The 19,774-nt window shown below is 38.1% G+C and overlaps 1 protein-coding gene and 1 non-coding gene across 6 annotated transcripts in view; one reads left to right on the top strand and one right to left on the bottom strand.

Annotated features, from left to right (window-relative positions):
- Positions 1–5,130: 5,130 nt before the first annotated feature.
- The window catches only part of Pdhx (pyruvate dehydrogenase complex component X), a 58,292-nt gene continuing 43,648 nt past the window's right edge, over positions 5,131–19,774 (bottom strand). For all 5 annotated transcript variants that reach the window (XM_027422371.2, XM_027422372.2, XM_027422374.2 and 2 more), the window contains 5 exons: positions 18,630–18,777; positions 15,261–15,319; positions 13,072–13,230; positions 8,374–8,438; positions 5,131–6,013 (listed from right to left, as the gene is read on the bottom strand). In XM_027422371.2, the coding sequence (XP_027278172.1) occupies positions 5,755–6,013; positions 8,374–8,438; positions 13,072–13,230; positions 15,261–15,319; positions 18,630–18,777 (690 nt within the window). In that variant the 3' untranslated portion in view covers positions 5,131–5,754. The remainder of the gene's footprint in view (positions 6,014–8,373; positions 8,439–13,071; positions 13,231–15,260; positions 15,320–18,629; positions 18,778–19,774) is intronic.
- LOC113833220 lies at positions 7,767–7,826 on the top strand. The gene has a single exon (XR_003486678.1). It is a non-coding gene; the product is annotated as a U7 small nuclear RNA (small nuclear RNA).

The following is a 19,774-nucleotide window of genomic DNA, read 5'->3' as shown; positions in this document are numbered from 1 at the left end:
GTCATGTTTGGTTCTATCCTAGGTCTTTGGGCTATCCAGGCAGTATCAGGCATGGCCTCTGTCTCATGGCATGGGGCTCAAGTTGGACCAGTCATTGGTTGGCATTCCCACAAGTCCTGTGCCACCATTATCCCAGCACATCTTGCAAGCAGCACAGTTGTAGGTCAAATGTTTTACGGCTGGTTGATGCCCCTGGCCCACCACTGGAAGCCTTGCTGGTTTACAGAAGATGGCTGGTTCAGGCTCTGTATCTCCATTACTAGGAGTCTTTGCTAGGCTCTCCCTTGAGATTCAGAGAATTTCTACTGCACTAGATTTCCACATTCCCTCTCAGTTTGTCATCTCTCCCAGTATTCTCCCTCTATCCCTCCCACCCACTGACTGATTTATCCAGTTCCCCATCTGCCCCCCTAAATTGATTCTATTTCTCCATGCCAAGGAGATCCATACATCTCTCAACTTTGTTACTTAGCCTCTCTGAGTCTGTGAACTTTAGCATGATAATCCTTTACCTAACAGCTAATATTCACTTATGAGTACATATCATGTTTGTCTTTCTGGATATGGGTTACCTCACTTTCTAGTGAGGGCTATTTATTTATTTATTTTAGTTCTATCTGTTTGCCTGCAAATTTCATGATGCTTTTTTAACAGCTGAGTAGTACTTCATTGTGCAAATGTACCACAGTTTCTTTATCCATTCCTTCACTGAGGGACATCTAGTCTGGTTACTATGCATAAAACTGCTATAAACATAGTAGAGCAAGTGTCCTTGTGAAGCATCCTTTGGGTATATGCCTAAGAGTAGAAGACCTTAAAAATTTTAAGCTTTGGTTTTTCTAAGATTTTTATTCGGAGTTAGGTATAAGTCATGATACTTAATGCATTACTTCATAGATATATTTTATTGAAAACAAGACAAAAAATAAATCCCTCGGTATCTCTTGTGCCTTTTTTCTTTCTTTTTTTCTTCTTTTTTTTTTTTTGGTTTTTCGAGACAGGGTTTCTCTGTAGCTTTGGAACCTGTCTGGAGCTCGCTTTATAAACCAGACTGGCCTCAAACTCACAGATCTGACTGCCTCTGCCTCCCAAGTGCTGGGTTTCTGTGCAATCTTACCAGGGCACAGAAAAAAACAACAAAGAAAATACAGTGATACAGGAAGTACACGAAGGGACTGTTGAAGAACTTCAGTAGAACCAGCTCGCCCAGTGTCAGAACTCAGGAGGTTGTATAACACATCAAGCTTTGTACCACACAAGCTCAATCTCAGGTGCAGCTTGTCTGAGATCAGCTCATGTAATCTCCAGTCTGTACGTACAATCTGCAACTGTGAAGGAGGCCTGCTGTAGAACAGGATATACCTCCCACACAGCTGAAGAGATGACATAAGATAAGCATCTGCCACACAAATGAGCTTTTCTGCCCTCTATAGATAATAGTTATTAGGGCACAGAATAAGCTTACTGCCAAAAGTCTAGTAATTTTAAGCCAGGCTGAAGCTAGGCTTAAAATACTCCTGATGCAAGCAAGCAAACTTCAATGATCACTTAGAAAAGGATGGTCCCACAGAGCTGAAGCTACAGCATTGGGAAGGGTGACTATCAAGCTTCATCCTATAGCTTCCTGGCATATAGCATTCTCTGCCAAGTAGACTGATGAGCCACGGAGAGAAAGTTAAGTGTGGGCCAGATGTTTGTAGTACATGCCTTTAATCCCAGCAGAGGCAGGTGTATCTCTGTGAGTTCCAAGGCCAGCCTGGTCTGCAAAGCAAGTTCCAGGACAGCCAAGGCTATAGAATGAGAGTCTATAAAAAGTTTAAGTATAACATGCAAATAATAATTTAATACCTTATGTTCATACAGCTTATGACTTATAAAGGCTATGACTAACATTGTTTGGCCACAACAGCCAAGACCTATTTGTCTGTGATAGGAACAAAGGAGGATATCATAAAGAAAAATTTAAAATATATTTAGATGTGAAAATCTTGACTAATAGTGCTAATATTTTCTCTTAACAGAAGTCTACATTTCCCTTAAATTTATGTCCCCTTTGGTGTAGTTTAAAGCTTTGGCAACATTCACTTTCTCAGGAAGAAAAACATGGCTTGGACTCCTTTGAAACCAGAGAAATGACTTTAAAAATGTGAAAATAAACTAATGATCAAAGAAACAAATACAAGAAGCTAGTAACCTTCCAAAGCTCATTGCACATGACCTTTGTACATTTCAGTTAAGGGTGCTTAAGAGATGGATCAATGATTTGGAGTACTGGCTGCTTTTGCAGAGGACCCAGATCAGCTCCCAGCACTGACATGGCAGCTCACAATTGCCTGAAACTCCAGTTTCAGGTGATCTCATAGCCTTTTCTGGACTCTGTGGGCACCAGACATGCAAGTGGTGCATTTAGATGCCCGAAGGCAAGTGGATTCATTGTTCTATAACTAACGAGATAAATCACTCTGTTCCCATTGCCAATTCCAAAACCAATGCAGATACCAGAATAAGTAACACGGCATAACTATTCAAAAATAACCATTAGACTATTCTCTTCATTTACAAGCTTAAATGCATTCTGAAACATACTACTTGCTGTATTGCTTAGCACCTCTCTCCTTTTCATATGGCAATGGTGAACCATCAGGAAGTGTGTCTTGGAAGGGGAATTCCACTCTGCTGGTGGCACACTGTCTTGGAAAGTGTACACCTATCTTGTGCTCATAAAACACAGAGGCCTGACATGGTGCATACACCTCCTCTTCCCTCTTCTTAAAAAAAACCCCGACGTAAAGCTGATCCAGATTCAGCCATGCTTCAGTTAGTACAAACCTTGCAGCTGTTTCCTGCTACCTAGCACCCTCTGTTGTAAGCTACTTGGCATCATGGCCAGACTATCTTAAAGTCATTCTGTATCATTCTTCAGAAATCTAGTGTTTCCCATTCACAGCACTGGTTAAAGTGGTATTTTTATCTGAATTAAACAGTTCATTCATTTCTTCACTATGCAAAGGGAACCCAAGCCCATCATGATGCCACCTGGCATGAGAACAGAATTTGAAAACTAAGATCGTAGGCCAGATGATTTCTCCCCTGCTCGAACGGCAATATATTAACACACAGCACCACCTACCTTTCAGAGAAAGGGGAGAAAACAGGCTTATTTTCCAGATAAGCCCATATGGTTTACTTCTGGGCTTTACCCATATACTTCACCTAATGGCAAAGTTAGATTCAAACAAAGTAAAAAAAAAAAAAAAAAAGTTAAAAACAAAACTAAGAGGAAAAATTGAAGTCCCGCTTGTTATTATATAACACTGTAACAGTGTTCATAAATTACCTGGAAATGCTTCATTCAAGTCTGGCCAGCAGCAGCCAGATGATTTTAATGCAATACAAAATAATGGACACATAGTTTAGACCATGTACAACATTCCTTCAAACTGAGGTCATTCTTTGATCTCATGAATAGGATTCTTTCCATAAATGACAATTTTCTTACATGAGCTTAATTGTCTCAGAGATACTAGGGAAATTATTTTTGATCAAAAGGGGCAAGCATCTGCACCAATTGTTACTTAATTATTAAAGTAGTCAAACCATGAGAGGCAAATAGGTTTGTATTGTTGCCCATTCACTGACATGGCTTTAGTTGTACAGCCCCTCTATGCATGGTAGGTGGGGATCAATGTCCTTGGCATCTACAGGAAATGAAGGCACTATGCTAATGACACCTCCCACAGAAGACAGAGTGCAAGTAAAGGGTTATTTATGGCTGTCTTCTGCTTTAGTCCTCAGGTGTAAAAATTAGAGAAGGGGGCCTAGGAGAAGGCTCAGAGGGTAAAGTATTTGACATGCACGCCTAACAACCTGGGTTTGGATCCTCAAAACCCATGTGAAAGCCAGACACAATAACCCTACCTGTTTTCACACAGCGATGGGAGACAGACAAGAAAATTGCCAGGAGATAGCATGTCAGCTAGCCTGGTGTACACAGCAGCGAACAAAAGATCATGTATCAAACAAGGTAGAAAGCAAGAATCCACACCCAAGGTTGTTCTCTGCCTTCTACACATGCACCAGGGAACACATGTCCACACCCACACAACCAAGCACACACATACACACACACAATATTTAAAGAATTTCAGCCAAACTGACCTTGAAAGTAATTCAACTTATAAAAGTTATTTTGAAAATGGTATTTGGTAATAATTTTAAGTTAATTTGAGGAAAGTTTCAAAGAGTACATTTTAAAATGGCTTGTTAAAACTGAATAGCTGAATTAAGTATTTGCTTAGCAAGTGATCTACTGGGGCACTAATTATTTTTGAAGGTTCTTTTGTTAGGGCTACAGTTCATCATGTCATACTTAATACAACTTGTACTGTATAGTCTTTCTTCTGGAGGATTTATGTCAACTGACACTAAGGAGAGCCTTTCTGTGACTGGTGAATTAAATTACCATTCATTACCATCCAATTTAAATATTGTTATCTTGCCAGAGTTGCCAACAGAGAGGAGCTATTCTAACATTAATGATAATAAGGGACAATTTGGTTCAACAGATGGAGTAAAAGAAGGCTATTTCTCCTCTGTTCTGCTTCCTAGGTCTTCTAATCTCTTTTGAAACAGGGTCTCACTTTGCAGCTCAGGATAGCCTTGAACTCATGAGAATCTTCCTGCCTTGGTCTCCCAAGATTATAGGTGTGAATCACTATGCTGAGTTTATCAGCCACTTTTCTATTTTGCATGTCATATTAAAGTAAACTAGAATTTTTTATTTCCTCACATTTGATTATACAATACAAAGTTGATTACAATGCTTTAACAAACAACACTTTGCATTTAAAACAACACAAACTTACAACATGCAGTAAGAGAGAACATAATTCATTTCCATTTATTCCAATTCAGCAGGAAGAGTTCACTCTAAAAGTTTAGATCAACTGCAGGTTTTCACAGAAAAAAATTCTTCCAGTCCCCTCTGTGAGATGAGTCTCATGGCGTGGCCAAACTAGCTCGGAATTCAGAGTTATTCTCAGTCTTTCAAATGCTTCAGGTGACTGCTGCAAACCCAGTCACTCCCCCAACTTTTATGAGGTAGGGTCTCTGAATAAACAACTCTTGTTCTTCCTCTTTCTTCATTTTTATTTTATTCTTTAGAAGTTCACAGTGTCATAGACATAAAAAATAAGATTGGAAATATATATAGCTGAGACACCTAACTTTATATACACAAAAGTTTAATAATGTTGTCACAACCCCTAGTAAAATGTAATCCTTATTTACTAATCTAGAATAAACTAACTGTACATATTAAATTGTTCAAGTATATCAAGAGCACTGCTTATTAAAAACAAAGAGAGGTCCCAATATGGACAGACATCTCTTTGAAGCCCAATCATAACTTCAACACGATTAAGGTAGAGTTCTATATATTTTGTTTTAATTTTACAATATTATACATTCACTACTATTCCAAAATTTCAAATGAACCAAACATGGGATGTGATTTACATCAGTTTAATACCCTTCTATACAGCACCAGAGTTAAAAATGGATTTGACTAACCAAATGTTCTTTATTAGTCACAGTTTATCATCACACATTTCTGCAATAAACATACAGGGAAAATGAAGACAGCTTGGGCAAAAAGCTTTCGCCTTATATAAATAAGCATTTCACCTACTTCATACTCATACCCAATAGCATATCTGGCTAACAACTACTCAGTAAACGTCTGGTCTTTGAAGACTATGCAAGTCTCATGGGATTCTCTAGGTTTGCTTTGAAACTTTCAAGAAACCTGGTAGCCAGTTCGTCATCAACCACTCGGCTGTCACTTGACATTGTGACAGTTATAAGCTGGTGCTGCCGCAGCTGGGGGTTTCCCTCTTCATCCTCAGTGAGCTTCAGCACTGGTCGGAATCTCCCAACTGCCAAAATACAGGCCTGAGGAGGGTTGATCACCGCAGCAAACTCATCGATGCCAAACATCCCCAAGTTGGAAATACTAGAGGGGGAAAAAAACTGCTGAAGGTAGCATGGCCCAAAATATTCATTTGTACTTTAACAAATGACTGTAGTGTGCTATTGAACCTTATACCATGCTACTTAAAAATAAAGAATATGTTTAGCAGCTTACACATGAATATCACAACTATTTATTATCAAACAGTCAGTACTAACTGGAGGTCCTAATCAGTGACATACTGCAAGGAAAAGAAATGTAAGGTATGACTAGTCACAGAAGAAATTCAGCTGTTAGGATATACAGATGAACTGGTGGTCTACACTGAAGAGCTAAAACTCAACACAGAAACACAATTAGTAAGTGAATTTATGCTGCCAGGCAAAAGGTCAATATCATTATATTATACATAAGTTATTAATATTTAGCTGTGAAATCTGAAAATAGAGAGACATTGGGTAGTAGATGTAATGAAGATCTACGACCTCTATACAGAAAGATAGGAAACAAATGAAAGAAACCAAAGCAGTTAATACTGGCTGGATGGCCATATTTAATGCAGAATCTAATCAAAATCTCAGCTAGGCATATGTTGTGTGTCTGTCTGAAAAGTGACAAAGGGACCCTAAAGTTTTTAGAATATGAGGAGCCAGAAAAGATAATCATGAGTGTGAACAAAACTGGGCAGTTTTCTTACCATGGTAGTTATGTTTTAGTGCTAACTGAGCAAGAGCCAGGCAAACAAAGAAAACACAACATGGAAGCTGAATAGGACAGCCAAGTCACCTTCCCAGTGCTACGGGGAGAAAACTTTCAGTATACAATCCTGGGCTGATTTCATGTGTTTACAGGAAAGAAAGATCTTTGACTCCTACTTTAGAGGGCATGGAACTTTAATTCCAGATGGACCGTGATCTAGCATCACGTGAAAAGAGAATGGCAGTGCCTCCCAAAGACAACCCAGAAGACGACCCAGAAGAGCTTCACTGGAAAGACCAGAGTTCCTGCCAGAGGAAAAACACGGGCCAGAGGAAAAATAGAAATTCTTTAAGATGCAGTCTCTGTTCATTAAAACATCACCAGGAGAGCCAGAGGCATGGTAGAGGGATCTGAAGCCACCTGTGCATCTGCACGTGCTAAGTCCTACAGACTGGTTTTAAAAAGCAGAAGCAAGACTTTAACAGTGACTTCATCTGATGAACTACCAGGTAACCAAATAACTGATGAATAAAAAGGTGTCCATCACTATTCATTAGTGTGTTCCTGACCACAAAAAGCACCACTAACCACTCCCCTCGCAAGAAATGGTAAAATTTAAAGCCTAACATTAAAATGTTGTCAAGAACAGAACAGAACACTAGGACTCCATGCAATAACAGAAGTGCAAATCTGTATAATCATTTTGGAGAACGCTTTGGCAGAATCTATCAAAGCTTTTAATCCAGGAATTCTACTTTTAGGACCACACAATAAAAGCATGCACCATAAGACAATGACAACGTTAAGCATGTACACAGTGCCATATTTGTAAGAGCACCAGGCTGGAAGGAAGTTTAATACCTATTGGGGGGGGTATACTAACCAGAGGTTACCATATACTACAGCAGCGAACAAATGACTGCTTCAAACAGCAATCACAGTGAAACTCTCATGAACACGACGCCAAAAGGCTAGACAATAGGATTACTGTAATTACAAAGTATTATGTATATATCTTTTAATTATACAATGATTAAGCACCAAAACGAAGCTATGATCACCTTCACAATAACATTACCCTTGAAAGAGGGATGGCAGGTATTATAGCACTTTTAGAATTTGTCTAGCAGGTTTCTGACTTTTGTCACACTCCCCATTACCACCCCCCAAAAGAAAGGGAGATGGCATTTGGAAGGACAAAAAGTTGCATTTGGGATACATTCTGTATCTTTTTTGGGGGGGGGATCATATTTCTTCACCTTACAAAATACACACGCTATGCTCAGTATATTTTATGTTAGTGACACTTAAAATTAGTGTTGGTGATGAAAACCTATCATAGGTTCATTATTTAGATGATAAAAATAATAAATCACAAGAAAGGAAATGGCTGAGGTTTATAAATCTACCTTGCTTAGAAAGTAACTAAAAAATAAAAATTTAAGAACTGGAGGTCATTTTATGATTGCTAAAAGCTAATAAAAAGAGTGTTTATTTCCCAACCAATAGGTGTCTCTCGCTGTGATAGGAAAGCCGAACTACTTTGAGCAATACTTTCACATGTTCTGCTATTTAGAGTACATGATGCTGAGCCTGCATTTTTAAAATGTCTTAAACAAATACACAAAAAATGGTTGACATGGACTGAGTAAGTCTTATTCTGTTTGCTTGATGCTACTGATAATTCCAAATTTAAATCTTACCTAAAAGATCCTCCTTGGTACTCCTCAGGTAACAATTTTCCATCTCTTGCTTTTTTTGACAGAACCTGAGAAAAGAACAGAGCACAACAACAAAATCATGTGCTAGTTAACTGTGCCACTGGAAATATTTGTACAGGGTATACTCTTGTAGTTCAGGGCAAGTGTTAAATGTTTAAACACTTGCCTAACGCAATTACAGGAAGCTTGAGAACAGACAATCTGAGAAGTTAAAGCTCAACGAAGTTCCCTGAAAAGCTTTCGAGCTCTCAGATTGCCGTGTACCAATGCTGTGCAATGGTTCCTTGCCTTCCATACACAATACTAACAAGCTGCCTATAAAGTTTGTTTCTTGTACCACAAAAATATTAAAGTAAGCATTCTTGTCAATTCAGTAGGTTTTGGAGAAAATATAGTATTGTTCATGTTTTGTAGATTATAAGGAAAAGACTGCCTCTGTCTTTTGATAAAGAAATAAGCATAGCACAGGACCTAGGGTCTGCTACTTTATATAAATATAATTACACATATAGTAATACTAACTACATATTATATGTAATATTACATATAGTATACATGTAATATAGTAACTCTCTGTAAAATAAATACAAACGATGCAGTGTACTCTGCATATCTGAATTTGTCTGGAACTTGCCTTTAACCCCACACTGACATCTTAGGGATGACTTGGGGTCAAGAAGTGAGTAAGTAGCATAGGTCTACTTAGTCAGAGGTCCACAGATGGGTTTACAGTGACCCACAAGCCCTTGAAAAAATTATCAGCAAGTTTTATTAAAAATACAAATTCATTGAACAACTAGTGCATTCCAAGCACTCTCTTAGAATTGGATCTATGACCATGGACAGGATAGTTAACATCAGGTAGCAGAGAACCTGAAAGGTCAACAAATGAATACTTTACTTTGCAACAGTGAGGCAACAGGGTCATGGAACACAGGATAGGGAAATGTACAAGCCATGGATGCTGCAGAAGGCCTGTGAAGGTAGCATTGGAACTGATACAAACATTAGAAACAGCCAGTCAAGTGAGGGTCCAGGAGAAAGCTGTACATTGCCAGCATGGGTCCTGGGCCAACCTGCCCAAGATCCAGGGCCCCAAAGATGGCTCCCGCTTTCCCAGGCAAAGAGTGCCAGTCTCCTCAGAGCCTGCTTACTAGCTGCCTGAAGCCCTGATCTCACATTCCTGCACAGCCTTTACTGTTTATTTGGTGGATGACTGGTACACTCAGGCCTCTCTGTTCTTCACTTTCTGTCTCAGGATCTCAATCCTGAGACTCGAGATTAGTCTAACAGCCAGAACACCATAGCTGCACAGCTGCATTCCTTTTCTTCAGTCAAGTCGCTGCAATATGTGTGGCATAACGGTTGATTCTTCAGCTATTTCCATCTGCTCAATTCTTTAATATGGATATGATTTTGTTCCTTTGTTGTTTTAAAGAAAATGTTACTGATTTAGAGGAACAATGGCATCACCACTACCACCAAACAACTTAGTGGGAAGTGTAAAGCTTAGCTGTTGGTAGCACAGGCTTTACTCTAGAGCCCAGCTGACAGGGTTGAACAAGAGACCCATCACGTAATGGCACAGGTGCTTACACAAATTATTTAAATGTATTCCTTATCAGTTTCTCAATCTCATGAAATTATCATCTTGTCCCTGATAGGATGTCTTTAAAGAAAACTGAAGAGAATTAATATATATATGCCTTACAACAAAAGCTGACACACAGGGCTAGCATGGTGGTACACAACTTTAGTCCCAGCATTTGGTGAGACTGAGGCCAGCCTGGTCTACAAAGCAAGTTCCAAGACAGCCAGGGCTACATAGAGAGATCCTTTCCAAAAAGGGGGGAAAAGCTGATACACAGAATGCCAGCTGCTGTTATTATAGTCACTGTTGTCACTGTTAATTATACAAACACCTTTAGAATTCTATAACAAGATTGCAAAGCATTCATTTAAGAGATAGCCATATTAGTTTATATAGTCACAAAATGATTTTACTTCTAGAATTAAAATCATTCTACATGACTTCTTCGGTTCAAACACAAAAGCATTATACTTCTGAACAAGACACAGTATAATGCTTCACATATAAATGACAACTGTAATTCCAAAACTGGAATTTAGCTTGCTTACCTTTCCTGGAGGGTAAGGAGTCAATTCAACAGGAAAGCACAGGCTAGTGAGTGCACTTATTACCAGAGAGCTGCCGCTGAGTCACCATGGGTGATGAGATAAGGCACAGCACCTAGGTTAGTGCCTGGCTGCCATCAGGTTAAGAACAGCATGCTGACCTGGGCTGAAGCAGCTGTACCTTCAGCCTGCGCTCAGCAAACCTGAGAGGTGCTAGGACTACTTGCTCATCTCTTAAGCTAAGGTTCTTTCAAATGCAAGGACCAGAGAATGCTAGCATAGTTATTTTAATGATGTGGTATTATATAGTAGTAAAAATTGCCAAATTGCTCAGAAACCTATAATAGTTAACATTTAATGCACACCAAGATGGGGAAATCCCAGGTCTACAGATCAGTAACTTCTACTAGCATTTTAAAAATGTTATTTCAACACTTGATCTCATTTCACCTTCACAACACTGAAGTACATGTTTCTCAACAGTGTTGAAAATGCTGGATGAATAAAGTTCATGAACAGTATTTCCCTTACCCTGTAGCTTCACTTTGTGGATGGCACTTCAGTTACCCTGTGGTCAACCTACACGCTGAAAACAATAAATGGAAAATGCTAGATACGTATAGTAACTTTGAAGTTACAAGCTGTTCTGAGGAGCATGATGAACAAATGGAGCCATCCAAAGCATGCAATGCCTCTCTATTCCAGTGTTTCCATGCTGTATATACTGTCCACCCATAAGACACTGAGTAGCTCTCTCCACAAGATCAGTGCTCACCACATGCTCATGTTCACATAATTCATACTGTACTTAAAAATGTTTCCAATGGGCAAGAATAATGATGCTGGCAATTTTATTACATGACACTGTTATAACTGTTCTACTTTGGTGTTATTGTTAACCCCAAACTGTGCCCTATTTACAAATTAAGCTTTGCACAGGTCTGTACCCACAAGAAAAAGTTTTATGGCATCTATGAGGAGGCTTTGCAATGCATCCTTTGTGGGCAAGAAGAAACAACTTACACTATATCCAAGAAAACCAGTCTATTAACTTTGACTTTTAAACTAACCTAGCTAGTACAATCTTCAAATTAAGAACAACAATTTTAATCCATATAGATATATGCTGCAACTCTTTTCGAAGAATGAAGAACTAAAAATGTCAGACCCACTAAATTCACCTTTAACTATGTATAATTCTAAAATTCTAAGTAGGATCTTTTTTTATAGCTTTATGCTTAAAAACAGCCAACTTGCAATGTTTACTTTGGGCAAATGGAACTGTGAGCTCCCCAAGGAAGTCTTACTTCTGCCTTTTATCTACTATATAACTTGTTCTACCAATCAGCATAAAATACATCCTTACTACAGCAAAAATGAGAACAATCAATCAAATGAGTATCAAAGTTTCAATGTGAACACTTCAAGACCTGTGATACTTATGTGAAGAAATGCCCTTGGGAATTATGGTGGCTGTCAAAGTTGACCTGCATGCATCACTACTTTGGAATGTGATATGCTTTAGTGATAAAAATTTCTTCATCTTGGAACTTCAAAAATCGCTTTTCAAGAGATTCAAGAAAGCTAAAGTATCTTTGCCTTGGCTTCAGTGGTCTTAATTTACAACTTTAAAATTTACCTGAAATAACATCGTTGTGCTGGCTAGTCTATGTCAACTTGTCACACAAACTACAGTTATCTGGAAGGAGGGAACCTTAATTGAGAAAATGTCTCCATAAAAACCTTAATTTCTTAATTCGTAATTGATGGGAGAGGGCCCATTGTGGGTGGTGCCACTCCTGGAGTTGTGGTTCCAGGTTCCATGAGAAAGTAGGATGAGGAAGCCAGAGAAGAGCAAGCCAGTAAGCAGCACTCCTTCACGGATTCTACATCAGCTCCTGTTTACAGGATCCTTCCCTGTTTGACTTCCTGTCCGGACTTCCTTCAATGATGATCAGTGCAGTGGAAGTGTAAGCCAAATAAACTCTTTCCTCCCCAACTTGCTTTTTGGTCATGGTGTTTCATCGAAGCAACAGAAACCCTAACTAAGACAATCTTTAATACTAAATTTTGGACTTTGAAAAACTAGGGTTTTGCCCAGAACATGAATGAAGCTGACCTCTAATTTAGCTATACATTATTTTTAGACATTTTGAACACTAAATTTCCTTAAAATAGGCAATGCCTTGATAAAAACTGAAAGCCTAGATATGTAAGAGAAACACCTGAGATCACTACTAATCCCCACTACAAACCACTGTGTAACCTAATCATGTTAAGAATCTCAGAAGGGGGGCATGAGAGATGGCTCTATGGTTAAGAGTGTGTATGTACCACTCTTGTAGAGGACTAGGATTCATTTCCAAGCACCTACATTCACAACCATCTACACTCCAGTTCCAGGGCAGCTGGACACCTTCTTCTGGCCTGAGGGCACCTGTACATACCCTCTCTAAACATATCTACATACACATTAAAAACAAAAAGGCCTCTTAGCAGGTGTCAAGATGAAAGTCTAGTCAAGTACCACTTCCGGACACATACCTTCACAGAGTCAGCGATCTCCTGTACACCCTTAGCAGCTGCATCTTTTATGATTGGTGTAATTAAACCTTTATCAGTTGCCACAGCCACTGAAATGTCCACAGAGGGCAGCTGCTTTGGGCCTTCTCCATCCCAGCTGACATTAACCCCAGGCATTTGCTGCAAGTAGGAAAGAAACATGCTATGAAGGAAGCAGTTTGAGATTAAAGTAGTCAGAGAAATGTGACTTCCATTATTGTGCATGGGAATACACCTGGACAGAAGGAAATACATAAGACTTTGGTTTGGGAAAAAATGGCTTGGTTCACCACTGATCACTGATCATGTTTGGGAAGAACAAACACTTTTCGGCAGTATGACTGACACAATTCTGATAATATACATGTTTTGAACTATATGACCAATATGAACTTGAGGGGACAATGTAGCAGAAAGCAGTAGTGACATTCAACTACTTTTCTTTGTCATGAAAACTTGTATTTTTAGCATATCTCTGTAATACATATTAGCAAGCCTTCAGTAAATGAGTACCCTATTTAAAAGAAATTTCCTGAGCATCACAAAAAGAGATAGATATTACAGGTGCACAGGCACAGATTTAACATAAAGAGAACTACCCTTAAGGATGAAAAGAATATACAAAATGACTAAATGCCTAGAAGTTGTATATTGATGTTGTATTGATGAGTATCACAGGACAAAACCAGTGCAGAATACAGAAATCAAAAGCCAGCTTCTCTTCTCAGAAATCCTCTGCTTCCGGCAGAGTAAGGTTGAAGTGTCCAGGCATGTCATTTACCAAGGGAAGAGCGGCCTGCCTCCGCTCTGTCTGTTTTGCTGTGCTTGTGCCTCTCTGCTAGGATGACTTCCTCACTTACGTGGACTCTCGTTTTTACTCTACACTGTAATTAGTCAGCTGTTCTTAGAACTTCTCTGTACTGTCCATTCACAACACTGTCACAATGTTAAAATATCCTAATCCCTCGAAAGATTCCAAATTCTTCAGATCATACAAAATACAGAAAACAAGGGGCTGGAGAGATGGCTCAGGCTGACAGCTTATACTGCTCTTCTAGAGGGTCAGGGCTTGATGCCCAGTGTCCACTTCAGGTGGCACAGAGCCACTTGTAACTCCAGCTTGAAGGGATCTGAAGCCCTCTTAAAGACTCCATGGGTGTACACACACATGTACAAGCCCATGCACAGAAACACACACACACACACACACACACACACACACACACACACACACACACACACACACACACCAAACCCCCAACATGGAAGGCTATCTTGGAATTACATTTATTTAATAATTATATAATGAAGACCCGCAGGATATAATCTAAATTGGATTCAAAACAATATTCATAATCTTAACCCTCTTTACAAATTACTAAAATGAATTCCACACTCAAGTTTTCTAACACAGACCTAAGCAAAGGAAGAAACACACAATAACAAAAGGAAATGGAAACACAGGTCTGCAACAATACAAGAAGGTCATTTAAAATGTCTCAGACAACATCAACACTGAAGAATCATAGCAGAAGCTTCAGGTTAACATGTTTGGGAAACTGCACGACACAGGCAACTTTCTGGGAAAATATATACTTCAAAAATGAAGAGAAGGCTGAAAATCAGGCAAATAGTAACTATGAAGGAAAATGAGAAAGCACCAAGATCTCATAAATATCAACTAGACTCAGTGAATTCTATAAAACTAAAAATAAAAGCCCTTTTAATTACCTGAAATGAGTACAGGTAAAGTTAAAGCAAAGAGCCAGAATTCATTTCATCAAGTCCCATCAGGGCTGGAGAGTGACAGGACAATGCAGAAACAGAGCACCTGCATGGCATGGCTAAGGACTTGGGTGATCCAGTACCCAAAACAAAACAAAACTCCATAAAGTCACAACTGCAGAAACCATGGAGGCTTTTGTTTATGCTGTCACTCATTGTAACTGCTCAGACTTACTCTTCACTTAGTACAACAGGGGACAATTAGTGTTTACTGAATAAATGATCCTTATTCTGCTATAACTACTTTGGGAGTCCTTTTGATTTTCAGTTTCCTTACCTGTAAAGCAAACAAGATTAAGTAACAGGATATTTTTAGCAATAAAATTATACACATCTTAAGCTATGAGACATTTAGAAGCCATAGTTATTTTGCTTTGGCCACTTACTTTAAGAGTAACAGCTGCTGCTCTGATGATAAAGTCATTCACTGAGACTTTAACGTCGTCTGAAAGAAAAATAAAGCATATTCAAACCAGTATTTGTAACACCGACCCTTATGACTTCAACTTGTAGATTATGGACAAGTCTGGCATACAGTGATGAAAAAACACCAGATCTACATTTGCTTCATGATGCAGGTCTCCTTGCTTTAGCAAAATGTGGATTAAACAAAGACCTAACACAGTGGAAGTCAGGACACAAAAGCTCACTATTGTAGGGGTTGAGGTACAGCAGTGGTAATCTGCGCTACTATGCTCAGGACCTTGCATTCCATTTTCAGTGGAATTCTTCTCCACCAAAGTTCACCTCTAAGCCTTGATTACCATTTTGTGAAGTTATTCGGAAGTCATGCACGAGAACTTGAAGAACACATTATAACTACAGTCAAATAAAAGGCCCAACTAGGACGCCACTAAAGAGCAAACAATCTATACACTTGTGTAGAATTTTTTCACTTCCAAATGTCTTTAGTCTATGCACATTTTATAATATATTGATATACTAGAAGAGCAATGTATGTAAGTACATCAAATAATTACTGTATTTATAAAGGGCACTTAAATTTCCTTTTTTACTACAAAGTGTACATCAAAAAGAATGTAAGACAGCACCTTTAAGCACTAAACAGGGCTTAAATGGAATCTGCTTTTTAACTCAATGTCAAAGGATATAGCAACTTTCAAAGATGAAGTAATGCTGGCATAGTCCTAGCTCAAATGCCGAGGAGCTCTGTAAATTTATGGCAAACCCACATGGCTAAATTTCCTTTGCAGTATACATACATAATACATAATATTTGAAGGGCAAAGTGGAGTCCCCTCCCTTTCCATGTCACTGATCATAACTGACTTTTCCCTTTGCTACTGCCAATGGGTATGATGGTACCTGAGAAGGTAAAGCACACCCCTTTCTTTTAAAAATTTGTAGAAAGACTTAAGATCACGATCTAGTGAATAACATATGGAAAGAAACATGTATCCTGTTACTGTGGCATCAATGAATTCTCTGTGAACAATAGCTCACTACAAAAGTATATGGGAGATTTTAAACAGAGCTTAGACAAACTGTACTGGCCCGTACACTACAAAACCATGCAGTAAGTGTCAGCTGCACACCAGTCTTCTAGTCACAAGCCAGAACTATATATGCATTCTGTTTGGTTTGTTAAAAATCTCCCCTAGGAGTAGAAAGATAAGTGCATTTCCAGTATTTGGATACATTATAAGGATAACCACAGGCTAAAGATTTGGTCCGTACAAATCCAAATATATGGTAGTCATACTGGGACCTCATTCTGCTGACTTCTCCTAGCCCCCTCAGCTGCTTCAACAGGCATACAATGACAACCCAGAATCCTATGGCCATAAGCACCAGCCAGTAACACTGCCTAAGTCCACAGTGCTCACCTAGAATTCTCTCCTCATCGTACTTCAGTCCTTAGAACCACTCTGCACACGATCACTTTTTTCACCTTGAACACTTGCACTTACTGACTTCCTTGGTTGCCCAGACTCTCCAGGTCCTCCTCTCTGACTACTCACTTACTCTTAGTGTTCATATGCTCCTGACAGGAACTTTCAGTTCCATGGTTCTGATGCAGTAAGATGATGATAACTCCCGCGCCCCCCAATTCCACTTCTAACTTTCATGTTCAGACTGTATATCCACCCAGCTTCACGTAAGATGGTTCTATCTCCAAGGCTACAGGTTTCTCAGATCCAAGATGTGCAAAGGTGACTTAAGTAACTATTTTTATTTTCAATTCCTTACTATGGGAAATTTCAAGTACTGATGATAGTTAGTAAAAATATAGTTAAGAAACCGAATTTGGTAATGCTCACCTATAACCCTATGTGCAAAGCTAGGCACAGGACGATCATGAATCTCTGTGAGCTACAAAGAGAACTTACCTGAAAATACCAAACAAACAAACCCAGTATCAGTTAAAATCCCTCTTAAATTCTATTAATATTAAAAAAAGAATCCTACAAAACACTTCCATAAAGTAAAGGAGGAAGAAACATTTTCCAACTTTTCTACAAGATCTGAACACAAATGCTGTGAACACAAACAAACCCAAGGAAAGAAAGCAGAATGGCAGTATTTCTTACTTATATAATAAATATAATTATACATATACAGACTAGCTGGGAACTTGTAATACTCTTATCCCAGCCTCCTGAGTGCCACTGACACCCAGCCGATGGAAAGATTCTTAACAAAATGTTAATAAAATCAAACAGTAAATGAAGAAGCTTTGTGTGAGGAATATTGGGTTGATTTAACAACTGAAATTCAGCCAATGTAATTTGGCATCTTAACCAAAAGGGAAAGGTTCTCTCAAAAGATGACCAAAAACTTTTTGACAAAAATTTGGCATCTACTCATGCTTAAAATTCTCAGAATACAGAGACTGGGAACTTCCTCAACCTGAAAAAGATCTATAAAAAACTTACTGTAAATGTTAAAGAATGAATGCTTCTCCCCACCCAAAACACAGGAAGATATAAAGAATATGTGCCTATACTACTGACATTTGTCATGGTACCAAAAATCTTAGCCAGTGCAATAAGGAAATAAAAAACAAATGGATTGGGAAGGTTGAAATAAAATATTCATGCTAACAATCCACACCTCTTCGAAACTTTATTTTGAAATGTGTTTGGAGAGATAACTCAATTTAATATCAGAAAACATATTTTAAAAATACAATTAAAAATTGCATAAAGAAGGGTGGCACCCACGTGATGTCTAAAATGTACTTACCACCCAAAGCACTCTTAAATCAGATAAGATCTTTGTCTACCTAGTACTGTGAAAAGGAATTCAAAATTAAGATAAGCATTTAGCCTGAGCAAGTCATTCATCTATCCTTACCAAAACAAAACAATCAACCAGCCAAACAAAAACCACCAAGTTAAGGGAAACAAAAATATTAAGTTTACTTTTACTTATGAAAAAGTGACACCATAATACTACTGGCAGGGCTCTGTGTGTGGCAGAGTGTAGGATGAATGTGAACTGAACAACAGGCTGGAAACATCACAAAGGAGATTTTGGAAAGAAAGCATGGAAGAATAGAAATCCTTATTGTACAAAGTAATAATCTGTGATTAATTCAATATTATGCACCCACTCTATTTCATGTAAGAAAAAACCCATTAATGCCCCCACCAATCCCTATGCTAAAACAAGCCAGAGTAGAGTGCAATCAGGTTATGAAATGATTAAAAGTGACACAAGGTACATTTTACAAAGGACTTGATCATCAGGTTAGCATACATTCTGCATTAAGTACATTCAACTTTACTGACCTTTGACCAGATCTTGTCTAACTTTTAAAACTGCTCCAAGGTCACAGTCAGCAGTAGCATAGGCATGAGGCACAGTGCTTTTTGACTCAGTTAACCTCTTGGCAATAACTCTCCGAATGTTGCTGGCAGGAATTTCAGTAAATGTGCCCTGCAAAAAAAAAAAAAAAAAAAAAAAAAAAAGCAATTAGTCCAGAAAAATGTAAGTAAGAAAAATGTAAGAATCAGAGAAAAAAAAAATAAACTACCTATCTGAAATCCAGTCTTATAATTTATGACATAAAAGATTAATTTAAGAAAAGTACTATTAGAAATCTTTATATAAAGGGAGAATATAAGAAATATAAGTATCTGGCTTGAGTTTACACAACTATAGACAAAAATAGCAAAATTTGTATTTCAGTTATGAGTAAGACATCTTATATTACCATGTTTAAGATAGCTAGAAATAAACCAACCCATCATCACCATGTACATATGTACCATTTGTGTACATACAGACATGTTGAATATGGGAGGAACATATCACTATAAACATATGTACAATGCATATATGTGCACATATGCACAGGTATGTTGAGTATGAGGAGAAGACAGAAAGAACTCTCTACCTATCCATCCAGTCAGCCTGTAGGCAGATTTTATTACAAATGCTGACTATAGGCAATTCTTAAAAAAATGGCATACTATAGGAAAAGGCAACACATTACATAATGGATAATCAGTCACAGAACATATGTTTTTGTAATTTAAAAATAATCATGAATATCTTATTTCCTAGGAATTTAAAATATAAAGTATAAATGATATAATAAAAATCTTCCTGCAATTTTAATATAAATTTTCTTGTAAAGGCATGGGTGTCCAATTACATTTAATCCCTTCCTCACCCTTCATTCCATTCTAGGATGGAATTATAGCCACCAAAGGATAATTAAAAAAAAAAAAAAACCAATAATTTATTTTTCTTTTATAAATGATATTTTAAGGACACTTTCTGTTAGCAAAGTGTTCTGATCACATGCTCTCTATATCCTGTGATTATTTGAAAGACTTATCTTCCTACTTTAAATAACTTACTACAGCCACTCTAAGGAAGATCTGACACCAACAAATTTTTATACAGACAGTACAATGTTAATGTGCAT

This window comes from Cricetulus griseus, chromosome 6, assembly GCF_003668045.3.
Source record: "Cricetulus griseus strain 17A/GY chromosome 6, alternate assembly CriGri-PICRH-1.0, whole genome shotgun sequence".
In the NCBI taxonomy this organism is placed as follows: Eukaryota; Metazoa; Chordata; class Mammalia; order Rodentia; family Cricetidae; genus Cricetulus; species Cricetulus griseus.
The sequence above is the reverse complement of the archived record's forward strand: the minus strand, read 5'-3'. Positions and strand labels throughout refer to the sequence as shown.